Source organism: Saccoglossus kowalevskii, chromosome 7, assembly GCF_978046115.1.
Source record: "Saccoglossus kowalevskii chromosome 7, keSacKowa6.1, whole genome shotgun sequence".
In the NCBI taxonomy this organism is placed as follows: domain Eukaryota; kingdom Metazoa; phylum Hemichordata; class Enteropneusta; family Harrimaniidae; genus Saccoglossus; species Saccoglossus kowalevskii.
In genome coordinates this window covers 39,327,360-39,351,428 of record NC_140647.1, presented here as the reverse complement: position 1 = coordinate 39,351,428, position 24,069 = coordinate 39,327,360, and the positions used below count along the sequence as shown (strand labels likewise).

The 24,069-nt window shown below is 35.2% G+C and overlaps 1 protein-coding gene across 1 annotated transcript in view; it reads right to left on the bottom strand.

Moving 5' to 3' along the window:
• Window positions 1-542: 542 nt before the first annotated feature.
• The window catches only part of LOC100372750 (uncharacterized), a 130,905-nt gene continuing 107,378 nt past the window's right edge, over window positions 543-24,069 (bottom strand). The window contains exons 28-33 of the mRNA XM_085501554.1: window positions 12,367-12,485; window positions 11,806-12,063; window positions 5,711-5,898; window positions 4,725-4,799; window positions 4,168-4,300; window positions 543-2,832 (exon numbers count right to left, since the gene is read on the bottom strand). Of these exons, the coding sequence (XP_085357680.1) occupies window positions 2,627-2,832; window positions 4,168-4,300; window positions 4,725-4,799; window positions 5,711-5,898; window positions 11,806-12,063; window positions 12,367-12,485 (979 nt within the window). The 3' untranslated portion in view covers window positions 543-2,626. The remainder of the gene's footprint in view (window positions 2,833-4,167; window positions 4,301-4,724; window positions 4,800-5,710; window positions 5,899-11,805; window positions 12,064-12,366; window positions 12,486-24,069) is intronic.

The following is a 24,069-nucleotide window of genomic DNA, read 5'->3' as shown; positions in this document are numbered from 1 at the left end:
GTATATTAATTTTTAGTTGAAATCAATATGATATGGCCATGTAAGCTCAATAATATGCAACTGGGGCTATAATTTCGTTGTCTGACAAGATGTATGACCAAAATATCCAGTAATTATTTTGTCAAACCACCCTGATCATTGCTTGCAGTTATGTTTTTAAATGCTGTATTTACTCTAATAGAAGCACATATGCTAATTTCATGTCTCCAATATCTTTCAGCACATGGGAGTTCTTTCTAAGCTTTTGTTGATTTGATTTGACTTGGCATAGATTCTTTCAGACCTCTCAAACAACTTTCTCTCCCCCCTGAAGTTAGTCTTCTCAAATGGTTGGGAAACAATGCACATTTCAGTCTTTCATACAATTTGCAAGTAATGTTTCCAACTACTTTTCCAACTATCCATACTTCATGCAAAGTTGCCGAAAAAAAATAATTGATGTGCATATATGACCCTGATTATAACTTGCCTTTGTACCTACTTTGAACAAAATCAATCCAGAAACACACACACACATAATTTTAAATTTCATCATTGAGTAATAATGTGAAAAAGATTATGCAGCTTTAATTTGTTAAAGCTGACATCTGATTAATACAAGTCGATTTGTTATCAGATTTACATCTAAGATAAGATAAGATAAGATAATTCTTTATTACAACCATATTGAAAGAAATTCAATTTAGGTGAATACAAATGTAATAAAGGTTATAACAAACTATTCTAAAAAACTAAAACTATACATACAGTTATTCACATTTACAAGTAAATGTACAATCTTTGTACAAGAAAATTGGATGTAATGAAAAAACAATAGCTAGTCATGCGGGAGTTCAACTGTAAGTGTTGTGGACGGAAGTTAGTAGATAAATACGAGTAAAATTATTTGAAAGTTGTATAATGAAATAAACATTGTTTTCCCCTCTAAATTTTTTTCTCATACATGTTATCCCTCCTTGCATAATATAAATGTATTCTGGGTATAATAAAAACATCACACAAAATCCTGTGTACATTGATTGGTTTGGCACATATCCCATATATAGCAGTGTAATAAGATAATGAAACATCGCAATTGAACTGGTTGATATTTCCCAGTTGGATAAAAACCTGTTATTGTAACCCCAAGGTCAGACAATTTTCTTTTCATCGATGATACAGACAAAATAATATGCGACAGTAAATTGACTTGATTAAAATTAAAGCATTTTAAAATATGATAATATTCATTGGTTGATTGACAGAGACTTATACTGGCTACTGTGTTTTTCATTTTCCAGCTGTGTTGGGAAAAAAATCGGTACTCTGTGCCACCTGAATGAGTCTGCGCATTTCCTGCAGTAAGCATTGTGCATGCCTTATTCTATTCAATTGCGCCCCATTCTGTTATGAACAATGTTTCATTTATTACTTTTACAGCTATACATGTATGTTTATTGAAATGTTAGGACGCAAATTCGGTCTATCATATTATGCAAATTCTGACACAATCCGATTCCAAAGTTGCACATTTTTGCACAGTAAATCCACTATTTTTATTTCATTCAAACCATTACAAAATGTTCAGCAAAAATAAAACACTTATTTTTGTGCGGTTAAGCAGAGTATTATTTGTGTTTAAAAAATATTTCTTAAATTATGGAGTGTATTATAAACTTTTAAACACTGAAGTCAACTGAAGCAACCTCACTAGTATCTGCAAAAATAAACAACACAAGTTTGAGGCACTGCAATCTTTATTCACCACCACTGGTAATGTTGATATTTGCATTTCTTTTGTTCAAGTATAAAGAATCCGAATAATAAACAGAGTGTGACAGTATAATAGATCAGACTTTTTTTCTGTACTGGTAATTTGGAAAACAACAAATAATGTATATACAGGAATTATTCTTATTTTTTCTGTACAAATTATTTGTAATTGTTACTCAAATCATACTATTTTAAAAAAAAAATAGCCTTTGGAAATCTCCAGGGACTGGAAATGGTTGTGTAGACTTCTTTTTGAGAAAATAAAACATTATTGTTCAAATTATTGTAATTTTTACAATAGCTCGTATTTGTGTTTTTTTTTCGCATCTCATGTACTCGGACGCTATTTTCACGCGCAATGAGTGTTTACAAACACTTAGTGGTGTCTCTGCTCCTGCTTGTTTCAGAGACTATTCATTTGCCTATCAATATATACAACACAATGAAGCAATTAAAAGTAGCACATATTCCTTTAATTTGTTTCCAATAGCTTTGTTTTTTATGCCCATACAAATGTTATAACAGAATTGCACATGAAAACAACCAGTTGCATAATTTATTTGTTTTCGGATATAGTAATTTTTCAGTAATTTCAGAGTGTCACGCATCACAAAACGTAGATACCACATTTTTAAAAAGCTTGAACCCAGAATGGGGCACAGTATGAATTTTTTAGGAAATGCCCTGGCACATTCAGGTGATGCAAAGGTACCGATTTTTATCCTCACACATCCATCTGATTCTACATCAGTTAACGGTGTTTCAGCATTCTACATCAGTTAATGGTGTTTCAGCATTCTACATCAGTTAACGGTGTTTCAGCATTCTACATCAGTTAACGGTGTTTCAGCATTCTACATCAGTTAATGGTGTTTCAGCATTCTACATCAGTTAACGGTGTTTCAGGTCTTTCCATCTCAAATTGATGTTTTGATTCTGCATTTCTTTGTTCTCTCAACTCTCTTTGTCTGCGTCTTCTCCATCTTTGTATCTCCTTTTCCAGTTCAGTATTTGGAACTAATTTTTTAGTGTCAACTGGCAGTCTTGTCATTGGAGATGTCGAATGCTGCTCAAACCATTCTGAGGAAGAAACCAATTTAGTGTCTACTGGTAAGTATGTGTATAAGGAAGAAAATAAATAATATTCATTCATGCAGATTCAATATGCCACCAGTCCAAATCATTATGCCACCAGTCCAAATCATTATTTCACTAGTCCAAATCAATGTGCCACCAGTTCAAATCATCATGCCACCACTCCAAATCAATATGCCACCAGTTCAAATCATCATGCCACCAGTCCAAATCATCATGCCAACAGTCCAAATCAATATGCCAACAGTCCAAATCAATATGCCACCAGTCCAAATCATTATGCCAACAGTCCAAATCAATATGCCACCAGTCCAAATCATCATGCCACCAGTCCAAATTATTATGCCACCAGTCCAAATCAATATGCCACCAGTCCAACTCAATATGCCACCAGTCCAACTCAATATGCCACCAGTCCAACTCAATATGCCACCAGTCCCAATCATTATGCCACAAGTCCAAATCAATATGCCACCAGTCCAAATTATTATGCCACAAGTCAAAATCATCATGCCACCAGTCCAAATCATTTTCCACCAGTCCAAATCTTAATGCCACAAGTTCAAATCAATATGTCACCAGTCCAAATTATTATGCCACAAGTCAAAATCATTATGCCACCAGTCCAAATCAATATGCCACCAGTCCAATTATATACAAAGTAAGTAGAATAGAATTCTCTATTGCCACTCAGATTATGCATTCATGGCAATGTAAATGTACTTTGCTAGATTCCATGAGATGTTACAGTATTAATTATTTTCAAGTTGAAAACATTTTTACGATACACAAATTACTTTTCACGCCATTTATATTCCACAAAACCATGATGATGAAAACTTGGTAGTAAACATCCATCATTTGGTCAAAAGTGATTGGACAGTGTAACCTTTGTCAGTACATAATGCCATATGCTTGTATGTTACTTCCCAACTCGGAACCCACCATAAAATGGAATATACTGGTAATCAAATTTATATAATATTGTCTGAATATGGAGACCATGCTTGACCTGTTAACTGTAAAAGGCAGTAAATATTCCATTTAAAAAATTGCCAAGATCAATTCTGTGTTGTGAAAATCCACGATGATGCAACTCATGTTAGCAATTTTACTTCCAAAAAAAAACCTACTATTACTCCTAATTAAGCACCAGGTGACTGGAAATTGGCGTTTGGCCAATTTTTCGAATGGGGTGCTTGACAAAATGCCTACCCCCTGTCACAGAGTTGTATTTATTGTTAGGATAATTACACTGTAGTATATAATGTTATGTACTTGTATAGGTAAATCTATAAATCATTGTTTGAACAAACTCACCCATAATTGCCTTTCTTTCATATGTGTGATTATCCATAGCAGTAAACGGATGTATCATCAATTCACTTGTAAGGGGACATCTATACTCACTAGGAATCCTGGTATCAACACCAATAGAATCATAGAAGTGATCCTGCAAGCAATCATCACATTACTCTTATAAAACAAATTATGGCGTGTAACATTTGCAGTCAGTTTAATTGTTTGCAATGGCAACAAGCACTTTTGATAATGGAACAGGCGGCTCCTGTGTGTTCAAAAATGATCTTGAGCACATTGATTTTTTACATGCTATATTTCAAAGGAATTTCTATAGAACTGTCAACATGATTAAATACAGTATTAAAGATATATCAAATATAGGTTATTTTTTGTTATGTACAATCTTACATGTCTAGGAATACTAAAAGAATCTTGTTGCATTTTCATAGAAATAATAACAAATCCAAATTGTATTTTTATAGAAATTTGCTTGTGAATTTAGATACAAAATCCTATATGAATCTCAGATTCCAAACAAGTATTTTACAGTACCTAGGGTAACTGATAATAAATACCTGTATATCTGCTGTGGGCTGAACACTCTGTACTGGTATGAGATAACCACCTGTTGGATTCATACTGTATCTATCCTGTAGTGATTGATATGTACTGTGGTTATAGCATTAAAAGTTAATTGTTAAAGGGTCATTGGCTGCAATACACTGAATGTACATAGTGATCCCCATTTACACAATAAAACCATGATTTAACTGACAATGATTCAGATTGCAGACTATTTTCCATAATATGAACTCAAAATTGTCCAAAACAGCAACAATAGTGCCACCAAGTTAGGTTGAAGGCCCATGTGGCTTAATATTACACACATCATTGTAGAGTACAGTATAGTAAAATAGAAATAACAAGTGACTAAGCAAAGGAAGTGATTATGAAAATAGTGAGGGCTGTCACAATGTAGGTCCTGTCGTCACAAGTCTGTGTAAAGTTAAATTAAAGTCATCACAACAATGGTACCACACACACGTTGTACCATTGTAATGACACATATTGGATTAACTTTTAATATAGTTGCAATATGAACTCGATTAAAACGCGTTCCTATATAGGGTTGTGTTACAATTGGAGTTTAATTAAACTCAATTACATTGCAATACAATTTAGAATTGCATTTTAATTAAGTTTAGTATCCTGTCACTTAACATAGAAATATTTGCGAAGCTTAGGGGGAAGGTATGGTATTATATTAATATTAATAGAAATTGAACCATACCTTCCCCCTTTACTAAACCAAAGCTACGCAAACTTGACTTAAATTTGATTAAATATTAATATAAATTATGAAAATAGTGAGGGTTTAGAATGTAGGTCCTGTCGTCACAAGTCTGTGTAAAGTTAAATTAAAGTCGTCATAACATTGTTACCACACACGCACAAGCATACAAACATTCAGGCTGACTAACTGCAATAAATTAACAAGAATTATTGACCACGTTGACTGACTTAGGCCTTTAAGACTAGACTACTAGTATCACAATGTTACCTCTTGTCTCGATTCTTTTCTTAGTTTTCTAATTTCTTTCATGATAATCTTCTGGTGTTGTTGTGGTATATTCATGCAACTTAGATCTTTACGAGTCATACTTAGCACCTTCTCATACGACACACCAACAAACTTATCTTCATAGCATTCTAGTTCAACAGTTAATAATATTGCATATACCCTTTTGTCTGAAGATGAAAAAAAAACACAGAAATCAAATTGCATTGCCACACGTCAATCAAATCATAATTATAATTGGAGTGTTGCTGATGCCAACCACAGTTACAATCCATCGTGTACCAACACAGTTACAATATCATTGCTGCAATCCACCGTGTACCAACAGTTACAACATCATTGCTACAATCCACCGTGTACCAACACAGTTACAATATCATTGCTGCAATCCACCGTGTACCAACACAGTTACAATATCATTGCTGCAATCCACCGTGTACCAACCACAGTTACAATATCATTGCTACAATCCACCGTGTACCAACACAGTTACAATATCATTGCTGCAATCCACCGTGTACCAACACAGTTACAATATCATTGCTACAATCCACCGTGTACCAACACATTTACAATATCATTGCTGCAATCCACCATGTACCAACACAGTTACAATATCATTGCTGCAATCCACCGTGTACCAACCACAGTTACAATATCATTGCTACAATGCACCGTGTACCAACACAGTTACAATATCATTGCTGCAATCCACCGTGTACCAACACAGTTACAATATCATTGCTACAATCCACCGTGTACCAACACAGTTACAATATCATTGCTGCAATCCACCGTGTACCAACACAATTACAATATCATTGCTACAATCCACCGTGTACCAACACAGTTACAATATCATTGCTACAATCCACCGTGTACCAACACAGTTACAATATCATTGCTGCAATCCACAGTGTACCAACACAGTTACAATATCATTGCTGCAATCCACCGTGTACCAACACAGTTACAATATCATTGCTGCAATCCACCGTGTACCAACACAGTTACAATATCATTGCTACAATCCACCGTGTACCAACACAGTTACAATATCATTGCTACAATCCACCTTGTACCAACACAGTTACAATATCATTGCTGCAATCCACCGTGTACCAACACCGTTACAATATCATTGCTACAATCCACTGTGTACCAACACAGTTACAATATCATTGCTGCAATCCACCGTGTACCAACACAGTTACAATATCATTGCTACAATCCACCGTGTACCAACACAGTTACAATATCATTGCTGCAATCCACCGTGTACCAACACAGTTACAATATCATTGCTATAATCCACCGTGTACCAACACAGTTACAATATCATTGCTGCAATCCACCGTGTACCAACAGTTACAATATCATTGCTACAATCCACCGTGTACCAACCACAGTTACAATATCATTGCTACAATCCACCGTGTACCAACACAGTTACAATATCATTGCTACAATCCACCGTGTACCAACACAGTTACAATATCATTGCTACAATCCACCGTGTACTAACCACAGTTACAATATCATTGCTACAATCCACCGTGTACCAACACAGTTACAACATCATTGCTGCAATCCACCGTGTACCAACCACAGTTACAATATCATTGCTGCAATCCACTGTGTACCAACACAGTTACAATATCATTGCTACAATCCACCGTGTACCAACACAGTTACAATATCATTGCTACAATCCACCGTGTACCAACACAGTTACAATATCATTGCTACAATCCACCGTGTACTAACACAGTTACAATATCATTGCTGCAATCCACCGTGTACCAACCACAGTTACAATATCATTGCTACAATCCACCTTGTACCAACACAGTTACAATCCACCGTGTACCAACACAGTTACAATATCATTGCTGTAATCCACCGTGTACCAACACAGTTACAATATCATTGCTGCAATCCACCGTGTACCAACACAGTTACAATATCATTGCTGCAATCCACCGTGTACCAACACAGTTACAATCCACCGTGTACCAACACAGTTACAATATCATTGCTGCAATCCACCGTGTACCAACACAGTTACAATATCATTGCTGCAATCCACTGTGTACCAACACAGTTACAATATCATTGCTGCAATCCACCATGTACCAACACAGTTACAATATCATTGCTACAATCCACCGTGTACCAACACAGTTACAATATCATTGCTACAATCCACCGTGTACCAACACAGTTACAATATCATTGCTACAATCCACCGTGTACCAACACAGTTACAATATCATTGCTACAATCCACTGTGTACCAACACAGTTACAATATCATTGCTGCAATCCACCGTGTACCAACACAGTTACAATATCATTGCTACAATCCACCGTGTACCAACACAGTTACAATATCATTGCTGCAATCCACCGTGTACCAACACAGTTACAATATCATTGCTATAATCCACCGTGTACCAACACAGTTACAATATCATTGCTGCAATCCACCGTGTACCAACACAGTTACAATATCATTGCTACAATCCACCGTGTACCAACCACAGTTACAATATCATTGCTACAATCCACCGTGTACCAACACAGTTACAATATCATTGCTGCAATCCACCGTGTACCAACACAGTTACAATATCATTGCTGCAATCTACCGTGTACCAACACAGTTACAATATCATTGCTACAATCCACCGTGTACCAACACAGTTACAATATCATTGCTGCAATCCACCGTGTACCAACACAGTTACAATATCATTGCTATAATCCACCGTGTACCAACACAGTTACAATATCATTGCTGCAATCCACCGTGTACCAACACAGTTACAATATCATTGCTACAATCCACCGTGTACCAACCACAGTTACAATATCATTGCTACAATCCACCGTGTACCAACACAGTTACAATATCATTGCTGCAATCCACCGTGTACCAACACAGTTACAATATCATTGCTACAATCCACCGTGTACCAACACAGTTACAATATCATTGCTACAATCCACTGTGTACCAACCACAGTTACAATATCATTGCTACAATCCACCGTGTACCAACACAGTTACAATATCATTGCTGCAATCCACCGTGTACCAACCACAGTTACAATATCATTGCTGCAATCCACTGTGTACCAACACAGTTACAATATCATTGCTGCAATCCACCGTGTACCAACACAGTTACAATATCATTGCTACAATCCACCGTGTACCAACACAGTTACAATATCATTGCTACAATCCACCGTGTACTAACACAGTTACAATATCATTGCTGCAATCCACCGTGTACCAACCACAGTTACAATATCATTGCTACAATCCACCTTGTACCAACACAGTTACAATATCATTGCTGCAGTCCACCGTGTACCAACACAGTTACAATCCACCGTGTACCAACACAGTTACAATATCATTGCTGCAATCCACCGTGTACCAACACAGTTACAATCCATCGTGTACCAACACAGTTACAATATCATTGCTGCAATGCACAGTGTACCAACACAGTTACAATATCATTGCTGCAATCCACCGTGTACCAACACAGTTACAATCCACCGTGTACCAACACAGTTACAATATCATTGCTGCAATCCACCGTGTACCAACACAGTTACAATATCATTGCTGCAATCCACAGTGTACCAACACAGTTACAATATCATTGCTGCAATCCACCATGTACCAACACAGTTACAATATCATTGCTACAATCCACCGTGTACCAACACAGTTACAATATCATTGCTACAATCCACCGTGTACCAACACAGTTACAATATCATTGCTACAATCCACCGTGTACCAACACAGTTACAATATCATTGCTGCAATCCACCGTGTACCAACCACAGTTACAATATCATTGCTGCAATCCACCGTGTACCAACACAGTTACAATATCATTGCTACAATCCACCGTGCACCAACACAGTTACAATATCATTGCTGCAATCCACCGTGTACCAACACAGTTACAATATCATTGCTGCAATCCACCGTGTACCAACACAGTTACAATATCATTGCTGCAATCCACCATGTACCAACACAGTTACAATATCATTGCTACAATCCACCGTGTACCACCACAGTTACAATATCATTGCTACAATCCACCGTGTACCAACACAGTTACAATATCATTGCTGCAATCCACCGTGTACCAACACAGTTACAATATCATTGCTGCAATCCACCATGTACCAACACAGTTACAATATCATTGCTGCAATCCACCGTGTACCAACACAGTTACAATATCATTGCTGCAATCCACCGTGTACCAACACAGTTACAATATCATTGCTACAATCCACCGTGTACCAACACAGTTACAATATCATTGCTGCAATCCACCGTGTACCAACACAGTTACAATCCACCGTGTACCAACAGTTACAATATCATTGCTGCAATGCACCGTGTACCAACACAGTTACAATATCATTGCTGCAATCCACCGTGTACCAACAGTTACAATCCACCGTGTACCAACACAGTTACAATATCATTGCTGCAATCCACCGTGTACCAACACAGTTACAATCCACCGTGTACCAACACAGTTACAATCCACCGTGTACCAACACAGTTACAATATCATTGCTGCAATCCACCGTGTACCAACACAGTTACAATCCAATGTGTACCAACACAGTTACAATATCATTGCTGCAATCCACCGTGTACCAACAGTTACAATCCACCGTGTACCAACACAGTTACAATATCATTGCTACAATCCACCGTGTACCAACACAGTTACAATATCATTGCTGCAATCCACTGTGTACCAACACAGTTACAATATCATTGCTACAATCCACCGTGTACCAACACAGTTACAATATCATTGCTGCAATCCACCGTGTACCAACACAGTTACAATATCATTGCTGCAATCCACCGTGTACCAACACAGTTACAATATCATTGCTGCAATCCACCGTGTACCAACACAGTTACAATATCATTGCTACAATCCACCGTGTACCAACACAGTTACAATATCATTGCTGCAATCCACCGTGTACCAACACAGTTACAATATCATTGCTACAATCCACCGTGTACCAACAGTTACAATATCATTGCTGCAATCCACCGTGTACCAACACAGTTACAATATCATTGCTGCAATCCACCGTGTACCAACACAGTTACAATATCATTGCTGCAATCCACCGTGTACCAACCACAGTTACAATATCATTGCTGCAATCCACCGTGTACCAACACAGTTACAATATCATTGCTACAATCCACCGTGTACCAACACAGTTACAATTCATTGCTGCAATCCACCGTGTACCAACACAGTTACAATATCATTGCTACAATCCACCGTGTACCAACACAGTTACAATATCATTGTTGCAATCCACCGTGTACCAACACAGTTACAATATCATTGCTGCAATCCACCGTGTACCAACACAGTTACAATATCATTGCTGCAATCCACCGTGTACCAACACAGTTACAATATCATTGCTGCAATCCACCATGTACCAACACAGTTACAATATCATTGCTGCAATCCACCGTGTACCAACACAGTTACAATCCACCGTGTACCAACACAGTTACAATCCACCGTGTACCAACACAGTTACAATCCACCGTGTACCAACACAGTTACAATCCACCATGTACCAACACAGTTAAAGCATTCAATTAAAAATATAATTAGAGTTGGTGCCCACATGCTCCCAATAGAAAAATGCAGGTAACATTTTGTAACTTGTGTAACTGTAAGAAGACTGGAGATGAAACTTGATTATTACATGTTTTACTGTAATCAACAAAGCATCTCTATAGGGAGGATTTCATCAATGCTTTGTATATTCATGCCCCTAACCTTCAAGGCTCAGTACTAGGATTTGTATTGAGTATTTGATTATTTAGCACAGTTTGTTTTTAAAATTTTAGAATTGTTTTAGTTTGTGGATTGTATTTCACACAACCTCTATTGCGTACATTCCAAATATCCTAAATCATCTTATAAATTGATAATATATTCTTAAAAAATAACTTCTTTATCATGGAATCTGCAATTACCGATCTCGGTAGTTGAACGATTCACATCTTCAGACGGCAAATCAACAAAGGTTTTTTTCTCCTTTTCGTTTTTTGGACTATTCTCGAGCTTCTTTTTTGAGTATGGCTCTTCATAATGACTGTGCATTACAGGAGTTGGGAGAGCGTATCCATTATTAATTTCCGGTACACAACTGAATTGTTTGTTGTTTTGTACAGCAGCATTTCCTCCATCATCTCTGGCTGTATAGGGAGGTGGTGCATCTTCATGTTGATAAGCTACAAATACATAGTAAGCATTAAAACCTCATTTACATATCAAAATGAATCAATATGGTTTGTAATTGAAAATTGAGTAGTACAATAAATATTACATGATTACAAAGGTCAATGTGGTGACGGATAATTTTTCTAAGATAATATACAGACAATATTAACTAATAGATTTGTGTAGTTTGATGTCATTATATAATGCAGTAACCAAATAAAGTAACTGTAGCCACAGTCCCTCTAGGGACTTTGATAATATGTAGCAGCAACCAATCAAAGTGGCTGTAACAAATTATAATGAAATTGACATACCCATATTTGCGAGACCTTGGCTTGCTGTAGCTCGAGATAATGTTTCATAGATCTGTCCATCAACTATTTGTGCATACTCGCTATCTGAGTTTTGTACATATCGTACTGCAGGTACTGGCCTGATAATCAACATATTATAGTTTCAGAACAAATGACATCTCTCTGGTCATTAAATACACAGCTATAATGACCTCTCTCTGGTCTATTAAATACACAGCTATAATGATCCCTCTCTGGTCTATTAAACACACAGCTATAATGACCTCTCTCTGGTCCATTAAATACACAGCTATAAGGACCCCTCTCTGGTCTATTAAACACACAGCTATAATGACCTCTCTCTGGTCTATTAAATACACAGCTGATGACCTCTCTCTGGTCTATTAAATACACAGCTATAATGACCTCTCTGATCTATTAAACATACAGCTATAATGATCTCTCTGGTCTATTAAATACCCAGCTATAATGACACCTCTCTGGTCTATTAAACACACAGCTATAATGACCTCTCTCTGGTCTATTAAATACCCAGCTATGATGACCTCTCTCTGGTCTATTAAATACCCAGCTATGATGACCTCTCTCTGGTCTATTCAATATACAGCTGATGACCTCTCTCTGGTCTATTAACTATACACCTATAATGATCTCTCTCTGGTCTATTAAATATAAAGCTATAATGATCTCTCCCTGGGCTATTAAATATACAGCTATGATGACCTCTCTCTGGTCTATTAAATATACAGCTATAATGATCTCTCTCTGGTCTATTAACTATACACCTATAATGATCTCTCTCTGGTCTATTAAATATACAGCTATAATGATCTCTCTCTGGTCTATTAAATATACAGCTATAAGGATCTCACTCTGGTCTAGTAAATATACAGCTATAATGATCTCTCTGATCTATTAAACATACACCTAAAATGATCTCTCTCTGGGCTATTAAATATACAGCTATGATGACCTCTCTCTGGTCTATTAAATATACAGCTATAATGATCTCTCTCTGGTCTATTAAATATACAGCTATAAGGATCTCTCTCTTGGCTATTAAATATACAGCTATAATGATCTCTCTCTGGGCTATTAAATATACAGCTATGATGACCTCTCTCTGGTCTATTAAATATACAGCTATAATGATCTCTCTCTGGTCTATTAAATATACAGCTATAATGATCTCTCTCTGGGCTATTAAATATACAGCTATGATTACCTCTCTCTGGTCTATTAAATATACAGCTATAATGATCTCTTTCTGGGCTATTAAATATACAGCTATGATGACCTCTCTCTGGTCTATTAAATATACAGCTATAATGACCTCTCTCTGGTCTATTAACTATACACCTATAATGATCTCTCTCTGGTCTATTAAATATGAAGCTATAATGATCTCTCCCTGGGCTATTAAATATACAGCTATAATGATCTCTCTCTGGTCTATTAAATATACAGCTATAATGATCTCTCTCTGGTCTATTAAAAATACAGCTATAATGATCTCTCTCTGGTCTATTAAATATACAGCTATAAGGATCTCACTCTGGTCTATTAAATATACAGCTATAATGATCTCTCTCTGGTCTATTAAATATACAGCTATCATGACCTCTCTCTGGTCTATTAAATATACAGCTATCATGACCTCTCTCTGGTCTATTAAATACACAGCTATAATGACCTCTCTGATCTATTAAACATACAGCTATAATGATCTCTCTGGTATATTAAATACCCAGCTATAATGACACCTCTCTGGTCTATTAAACACACAGCTATAATGAACTCTCTCTGGTCTATTAAATACCCAGCTATGATGACCTCTCTCTGGTCTATTAAATACCCAGCTATGATGACCTCTCTCTGGTCTATTCAATATACAGCTGATGACCTCTCTCTGGTCTATTAACTATACACCTATAATGATCTCTCTCTGGTCTATTAAATATAAAGCTATAATGATCTCTCCCTGGGCTATTAAATATACAGCTATGATGACCTCTCTCTGGTCTATTAAATATACAGCTATAATGATCTCTCTCTGGTCTATTAACTATACACCTATAATGATCTCTCTCTGGTCTATTAAATATACAGCTATAAGGATCTCACTCTGGTCTAGTAAATATACAGCTATAATGATCTCTCTGATCTATTAAACATACACCTATAATGATCTCTCTCTGGTCTATTAAATATACAGCTATAATGATCTCTCTCTGGGCTATTAAATATACAGCTATGATGACCTCTCTCTGGTCTATTAAATATACAGCTATAATGATCTCTCTCTGGTCTATTAAATATACAGCTATAAGGATCTCTCTCTAGGCTATTAAATATACAGCTATAATGATCTCTCTCTGGGCTATTAAATATACAGCTATGATGACCTCTCTCTGGTCTATTAAATATACAGCTATAATGATCTCTCTCTGGTCTATTAAATATACAGCTATAATGATCTCTCTCTGGGCTATTAAATATACAGCTATGATTACCTCTCTCTGGTCTATTAAATATACAGCTATAATGATCTCTTTCTGGGCTATTAAATATACAGCTATGATGACCTCTCTCTGGTCTATTAAATATACAGCTATAATGATCTCTCTCTGGTCTATTAACTATACACCTATAATGATCTCTCTCTGGTCTATTAAATATACAGCTATAATGATCTCTCTCTGGTCTATTAACTATACACCTATAATGATCTCTCTCTGGTCTATTAAATATACACCTATAATGATCTCTCTCTGGTCTATTAAATATACACCTATAATGATCTCTCTCTGGGCTATTAAATATACAGCTATGATGACCTCTCTCTGGTCTATTAAATATACAGCTATAATGATCTCTCTCTGGTCTATTAAATATACAGCTATAAGGATCTCTCTCTGGGCTATTAAATATACAGCTATAATGATCTCTCTCTGGGCTATTAAATATACAGCTATAATGATCTCTCTCTGGTCTATTAAATATACAGCTATAAGGATCTCTCTCTAGGCTATTAAATATACAGCTATAATGATCTCTCTCTGGGCTATTAAATATACAGCTATGATGACCTCTCTCTGGTCTATTAAATATACAGCTATAATGATCGCTCTCTGGGCTATTAAATATACAGCTATGATTACCTCTCTCTGGTCTATTAAATATACAGCTATAATGATCTCTTTCTGGGCTATTAAATATACAGCTATGATGACCTCTCTCTGGTCTATTAAATATACAGCTATAATGATCTCTCTCTGGTCTATTAAATATACAGCTATAATGATCTCTCTCTGGTCTATTAAATATACAGCTATAATGATCTCTCTCTGGGCTATTAAATATACAGCTATAATGATCTCTCTCTGGTCTATTAAATATACAGCTATAATGATCTCTCTCTGGTCTATTAAAAATACAGCTATAATGATCTCTCTCTGGTCTATTAAATATACAGCTATAATGATCTCTCTCTGGTCTATTAAATATACAGCTATGATGACCTCTCTCTGGTCTATTAAATATACAGCTATGATGACCTCTCTCTGGTCTATTAAATATACAGCTATAATGATCTCTCTCTGGTCTATTAAATATACAGCTATGATGACCTCTCTCTGGTCTATTAAATATACAGCTATAATGATCTCTCTCTGGTCTATTAAATATACAGCTATAATGACCTCTCTCTGGTCTATTAACTATACACCTATGATGATCTCTCTCTGGTCTATTAAATATGAAGCTATAATGATCTCTCCCTGGGCTATTAAATATACAGCTATAATGATCTCTCTCTGGTCTATTAAATATACAGCTATAATGATCTCTCTCTGGTCTATTAAAAATACAGCTATAATGATCTCTCTCTGGTCTATTAAATATACAGCTATAAGGATCTCACTCTGGTCTATTAAATATACAGCTATAATGATCTCTCTCTGGTCTATTAAATATACAGCTATCATGACCTCTCTCTGGTCTATTAAATACACAGCTATAATGACCTCTGATCTATTAAACATACAGCTATAATGATCTCTCTGGTATATTAAATACCCAGCTATAATGACACCTCTCTGGTCTATTAAACACACAGCTATAATGACCTCTCTCTGGTCTATTAAATACCCAGCTATGATGACCTCTCTCTGGTCTATTAAATACCCAGCTATGATGACCTCTCTCTGGTCTATTAAATACCCAGCTATGATGACCTCTCTCTGGTCTATTCAATATACAGCTGATGACCTCTCTCTGGTCTATTAACTATACACCTATAATGATCTCTCTCTGGTCTATTAAATATAAAGCTATAATGATCTCTCCCTGGGCTATTAAATATACAGCTATGATGACCTCTCTCTGGTCTATTAAATATACAGCTATAATGATCTCTCTCTGGTCTATTAACTATACACCTATAATGATCTCTCTCTGGTCTATTAAATATACAGCTATAATGATCTCTCTCTGGTCTATTAAATATACAGCTATAAGGATCTCACTCTGGTCTAGTAAATATACAGCTATAATGATCTCTCTGATCTATTAAACATACACCTATAATGATCTCTCTCTGGTCTATTAAATATACAGCTATAATGATCTCTCTCTGGGCTATTAAATATACAGCTATGATGACCTCTCTCTGGTCTATTAAATATACAGCTATAATGATCTCTCTCTGGTCTATTAAATATACAGCTATAAGGATCTCTCTCTAGGCTATTAAATATACAGCTATAATGATCTCTTTCTGGGCTATTAAATATACAGCTATGATGACCTCTCTCTGGTCTATTAAATATACAGCTATAATGATCTCTCTCTGGTCTATTAAATATACAGCTATAATGATCTCTCTCTGGGCTATTAAATATACAGCTATGATTACCTCTCTCTGGTCTATTAAATATACAGCTATAATGATCTCTTTCTGGGCTATTAAATATACAGCTATGATGACCTCTCTCTGGTCTATTAAATATACAGCTATAATGATCTCTCTCTGGTCTATTAACGATACACCTATAATGATCTCTCTCTGGTCTATTAAATATACAGCTATAATGATCTCTCTCTGGTCTATTAACTATACACCTATAATGATCTCTCTCTGGTCTATTAACTATACACCTATAATGATCTCTCTCTGGTCTATTAAATATACACCTATAATGATCTCTCTCTGGTCTATTAAATATACAGCTATGATGACCTCTCTCTGGTCTATTAAATATACAGCTATAATGATCTCTCTCTGGTCTATTAAATATACAGCTATAAGGATCTCTCTCTGGGCTATTAAATATACAGCTATAATGATCTCTCTCTGGGCTATTAAATATACAGCTATAATGATCTCTCTCTGGTCTATTAAATATACAGCTATAAGGATCTCTCTCTAGGCTATTAAATATACAGCTATAATGATCTCTCTCTGGGCTATTAAATATACAGCTATGATGACCTCTCTCTGGTCTATTAAATATACAGCTATAATGATCGCTCTCTGGGCTATTAAATATACAGCTATGATTACCTCTCTCTGGTCTATTAAATATACAGCTATAATGATCTCTTTCTGGGCTATTAAATATACAGCTATGATGACCTCTCTCTGGTCTATTAAATATACAGCTATAATGATCTCTCTCTGGTCTATTAAATATACAGCTATAATGATCTCTCTCTGGTCTATTAAATATACAGCTATAATGATCTCTCTCTGGGCTATTAAATATACAGCTATAATGATCTCTCTCTGGTCTATTAAATATACAGCTATAATGATCTCTCTCTGGTCTATTAAAAATACAGCTATAATGATCTCTCTCTGGTCTATTAAATATACAGCTATAAGGATCTCACTCTGGTCTATTAAATATACAGCTATAATGATCTCTCTCTGGTCTATTAAATATACAGCTATCATGACCTCTCTCTGGTCTATTAAATACACAGCTATAATGACCTCTCTGATCTATTAAACATACAGCTATAATGATCTCTCTGGTCTATTAAATACCCAGCTATAATGACACCTCTCTGGTCTATTAAACACACAGCTATAATGACCTCTCTCTGGTCTATTAAATACCCAGCTATGATGACCTCTCTCTGGTCTATTAAATACCCAGCTATGATGACCTCTCTCTGGTCTATTCAATATACAGCTATAATGATCTCTCTCTGGTCTATTAAATATACAGCTATGATGACCTCTCTCTGGTCTATTAAATATACAGCTATGATGACCTCTCTCTGGTCTATTAAATATACAGCTATAATGATCTCTCTCTGGTCTATTAAATATACAGCTATGATGACCTCTCTCTGGTCTATTAAATATACAGCTATAATGATCTCTCTCTGGGCTATTAAATATACAGCTATGATGACCTCTCTCTGGTCTATTAAATATACAGCTATAATGATCTCTCTCTGGTCTATTAAATATACAGCTATGATGACCTCTCTCTGGTCTATTAAATATACAGCTATAATGATCTCTCTCTGGGCTATTAAATATACAGCTATGATAACCTCTCTCTGGTCTATTAAATATACAGCTATAATGATCTCTTTCTGGGCTATTAAATATACAGCTATGATGACCTCTCTCTGGTCTATTAACTATACACCTATAATGATCTCTCTCTGGTCTATTAAATATGAAGCTATAATGATCTCTCCCTGGGCTATTAAATATACAGCTATAATGATCTCTCTGGTCTATTAACTATACACCTATAATGATCTCTCTCTGGTCTATTAAATATACAGCTATAATGATCTCTCTCTGGTCTATTAACTATACACCTATAATGATCTCTCTCTGGTCTATTAAATATACACCTATAATGATCTCTCTCTGGTCTATTAAATATACACCTATAATGATCTCTCTCTGGGCTATTAAATATACAGCTATGATGACCTCTCTCTGGTCTATTAAATATACAGCTATAATGATCTCTCTCTGGTCTATTAAATATACAGCTATAAGGATCTCTCTTTGGGCTATTAAATAGACAGCTATAATGATCTCTCTCTGGGCTATTAAATATACAGCTATGATGACCTCTCTCTGGTCTATTAAATATACAGCTATAATGATCTCTCTCTGGGCTATTAAATATACAGATATGATTACCTCTCTCTGGTCTATTAAATATACAGCTATAATGATCTCTTTCTGGGCTATTAAATATACAGCTATGATGACCTCTCTCTGGTCTATTAAATATACAGCTATAATGATCTCTCTCTGGTCTATTAAATATACAGCTATAATGATCTCTCTCTGGTCTATTAAATATACAGCTATAATGATCTCTCTCTGGGCTATTAAATATACAGCTATAATGATCTCTCTCTGGTCTATTAAATATACAGCTATAATGATCTCTCTCTGGTCTATTAAAAATAAATACACAGCTATAAGGATCTCACTCTGGTCTATTAAATATACAGCTATAATGATCTCTCTCTGGTCTATTAAATATACAGCTATAAGGATCTCACTCTGGGCTATTAAAAATACAGCTATAATGATCTCACTCTGGTCTATTAAATATACAGCTATAATGATCTCTCTCTGAGCTATTAAATATACAGCTATAAGGATCTCACTCTGGTCTATTAAATATACAGCTATAATGATCTCTCTCTGAGCTATTAAATATACAGCTATAAGGATCTCACTCTGGTCTATTAAATATACAGCTATAAGGATCTCACTCTGGGCTATTAAAAATACAGCTATAATGATCTCACTCTGGTCTATTAAATATACAGCTATAATGATCTCTCTCTGAGCTATTAAATATACAGCTATAAGGATCTCACTCTGGTCTATTAAATATACAGCTATAATGATCTCTCTCTGGGCTATTAAATATACAGCTATGATGACCTCTCTCTGGTCTATTAAATATACAGCTATAATAATCTCTCTGGTCTATTAAATATACAGCTATAATAATCTCTCTCTGGGCTATTAAATATACAGCTATGATTACCTCTCTCTGGTCTATTAAATATACAGCTATAATGATCTCTTTCTGGGCTATTAAATATACAGCTATGATGACCTCTCTCTGGTCTATTAAATATACAGCTATAATGATCTCTCTCTGGTCTATTAAATATACAGCTATAATGATCTCTCTCTGGTCTATTAAATATACAGCTATAATGATCTCTCTCTGGGCTATTAAATATACAGCTATAATGATCTCTCTCTGGTCTATTAAATACCCAGCTATAATGACACCTCTCTGGTCTATTAAACACACAGCTATAATGACCTCTTTCTGGTCTATTAAATACCCAGCTATGATAACCTCTCTCTGGTCTATTAAATACCCAGCTATGATGACCTCTCTCTGGTCTATTAAATATACAGCTATAATGATCTCTCTCTGAGCTATTAAATATACAGCTATAATGATCTCACTCTGGTCTATTAAATATACAGCTATAATGATCTCACTCTGGGCTATTAAAAATACAGCTATAAGGATCTCACTCTGGTCTATTAAATATACAGCTATAATGATCTCTCTCTGAGCTATTAAATATACAGCTATAAGGATCTCACTCTGGTCTATTAAATATACAGCTATAATGATCTCTCTCTGGGCTATTAAATATACAGCTATGATGACCTCTCTCTGGTCTATTAAATATACAGCTATAATAATCTCTCTGGTCTATTAAATATACAGCTATAATGATCTCTCTCTGGGCTATTAAATATACAGCTATGATTACCTCTCTCTGGTCTATTAAATATACAGCTATAATGATCTCTTTCTGGGCTATTAAATATACAGCTATGATGACCTCTCTCTGGTCTATTAAATATACAGCTATAATGATCTCTCTCTGGTCTATTAAATATACAGCTATAATGATCTCTCTCTGGTCTATTAAATATACAGCTATAATGATCTCTCTCTGGTCTATTAAATATACAGCTATAATAATCTCTCTGGTCTATTAAATATACAGCTATAATGATCTCTCTCTGGGCTATTAAATATACAGCTATGATTACCTCTCTCTGGTCTATTAAATATACAGCTATAATGATCTCTTTCTGGGCTATTAAATATACAGCTATGATGACCTCACTCTGGTCTATTAAATATACAGCTATAATGATCTCTCTCTGGTCTATTAAATATACAGCTATAATGATCTCTCTCTGGTCTATTAAATATACAGCTATAAGGATCTCACTCTGGTCTATTAAATATACAGCTATAATGATCTCTCTCTGAGCTATTAAATATACAGCTATAAGGATCTCACTCTGGTCTATTAAATATACAGCTATAAGGATCTCACTCTGGGCTATTAAAAATACAGCTATAATGATCTCACTCTGGTCTATTAAATATACAGCTATAATGATCTCTCTCTGAGCTATTAAATATACAGCTATAAGGATCTCACTCTGGTCTATTAAATATACAGCTATAATGATCTCTCTCTGGGCTATTAAATATACAGCTATGATGACCTCTCTCTGGTCTATTAAATATACAGCTATAATAATCTCTCTGGTCTATTAAATATACAGCTATAATGATCTCTCTCTGGGCTATTAAATATACAGCTATGATTACCTCTCTCTGGTCTATTAAATATACAGCTATAATGATCTCTTTCTGGGCTATTAAATATACAGCTATGATGACCTCTCTCTGGTCTATTAAATATACAGCTATAATGATCTCTCTCTGGTCTATTAAATATACAGCTATAATGATCTCTCTCTGGTCTATTAAATATACAGCTATAATGATCTCTCTCTGGTCTATTAAATATACAGCTATAATAATCTCTCTGGTCTATTAAATATACAGCTATAATGATCTCTCTCTGGGCTATTAAATATACAGCTATGATTACCTCTCTCTGGTCTATTAAATATACAGCTATAATGATCTCTTTCTGGGCTATTAAATATACAGCTATGATGACCTCTCTCTGGTCTATTAAATATACAGCTATAATGATCTCTCTCTGGTCTATTAAATATACAGCTATAATGATCTCTCTCTGGTCTATTAAATATACAGCTATAATGATCTCTCTCTGGGCTATTAAATATACAGCTATAATGATCTCTCTCTGGTCTATTAAATACCCAGCTATAATGACACCTCTCTGGTCTATTAAACACACAGCTATAATGACCTCTTTCTGGTCTATTAAATACCCAGCTATGATAACCTCTCTCTGGTCTATTAAATACCCAGCTATGATGACCTCTCTCTGGTCTATTAACTATACACCTATAATGATCTCTCTCTGGTCTATTAAATATAAAGCTATAATGATCTCTCCCTGGGCTATTAAATATACAGCTATGATGACCTCTCTCTGGTCTATTAAATATACAGCTATAATGATCTCTCTCTGGTCTATTAACTATACACCTATAATGATCTCTCTCTGGTCTATTAAATATACAGCTATAATGATCTCTCTCTGGTCTATTAACTATACACCTATAATGATCTCTCTCTGGTCTATTAAATATACACCTATAATGATCTCTCTCTGGGCTATTAAATATACAGCTATGATGACCTCTCTGGTCTATTAAATATACAGCTATAATGATCTCTCTCTGGTCTATTAAATATACAGCTATAAGGATCTCTCTCTGGGCTATTAAATATACAGCTATAATGATCTCTCTCTGGGCTATTAAATATACAGTTATGATGACCTCTCTCTGGTCTATTAAATATAAAGCTATAATGATCTCTCCCTGGGCTATTAAATATACAGCTATGATGACCTCTCTCTGGTCTATTAAATATACAGCTATAATGATCTCTCTCTGGTCTATTAACTATACACCTATAATGATCTCTCTCTGGTCTATTAAATATACAGCTATAATGATCTCTCTCTGGGCTATTAAATATACAGCTATGATTACCTCTCTCTGGTCTATTAAATATACAGCTATAATGATCTCTCTGGTCTATTAAATATACAGCTATAAGGATCTCTCTCTGGTCTATTAAATATACAGCTATAATGATCTCTCTCTGGTCTATTAAATATACAGATATAATGATCTCTCTCTGGTCTATTAAATATACAGCTATAATCATCTCTCTCTGGTCTATTAAATATACAGCTATAATGATCTCTTTCTCGTCTATTAAATATACAGCTATAAGGATATGTCTCTGGTCTATTAAATATACAGCTATAAGGATCTCTCTCTGGTCTATTAAATATACAGCTATAATGATCTCTCTCTGGTCTATTAAATATACAGCTATAATGATCTCTCTCTGGTCTATTAAATATACAGCTATAATGATCTCTCTCTGGGCTATTAAATATACAGCTATGATGACCTCTCTCTGGTCTATTAAATATACAGCTATAATGATCTCTCTCTGGTCTATTAAATATACAGCTATAAGGATCTCTCTCTGGGCTATTAAATATACAGCTATAATGATCTCTCTCTGGTCTATTAAATATACAGCTATAAGGGATCTCTCTCTGGTCTATTAAATATACAGCTATAATGATCTCTCTCTGGTCTATTAAATATACAGCTATCATGACCTCTCTCTGGTCTATTAAATACACAGCTATAATGACCTCTCTGATCTATTAAACATACAGCTATAATGA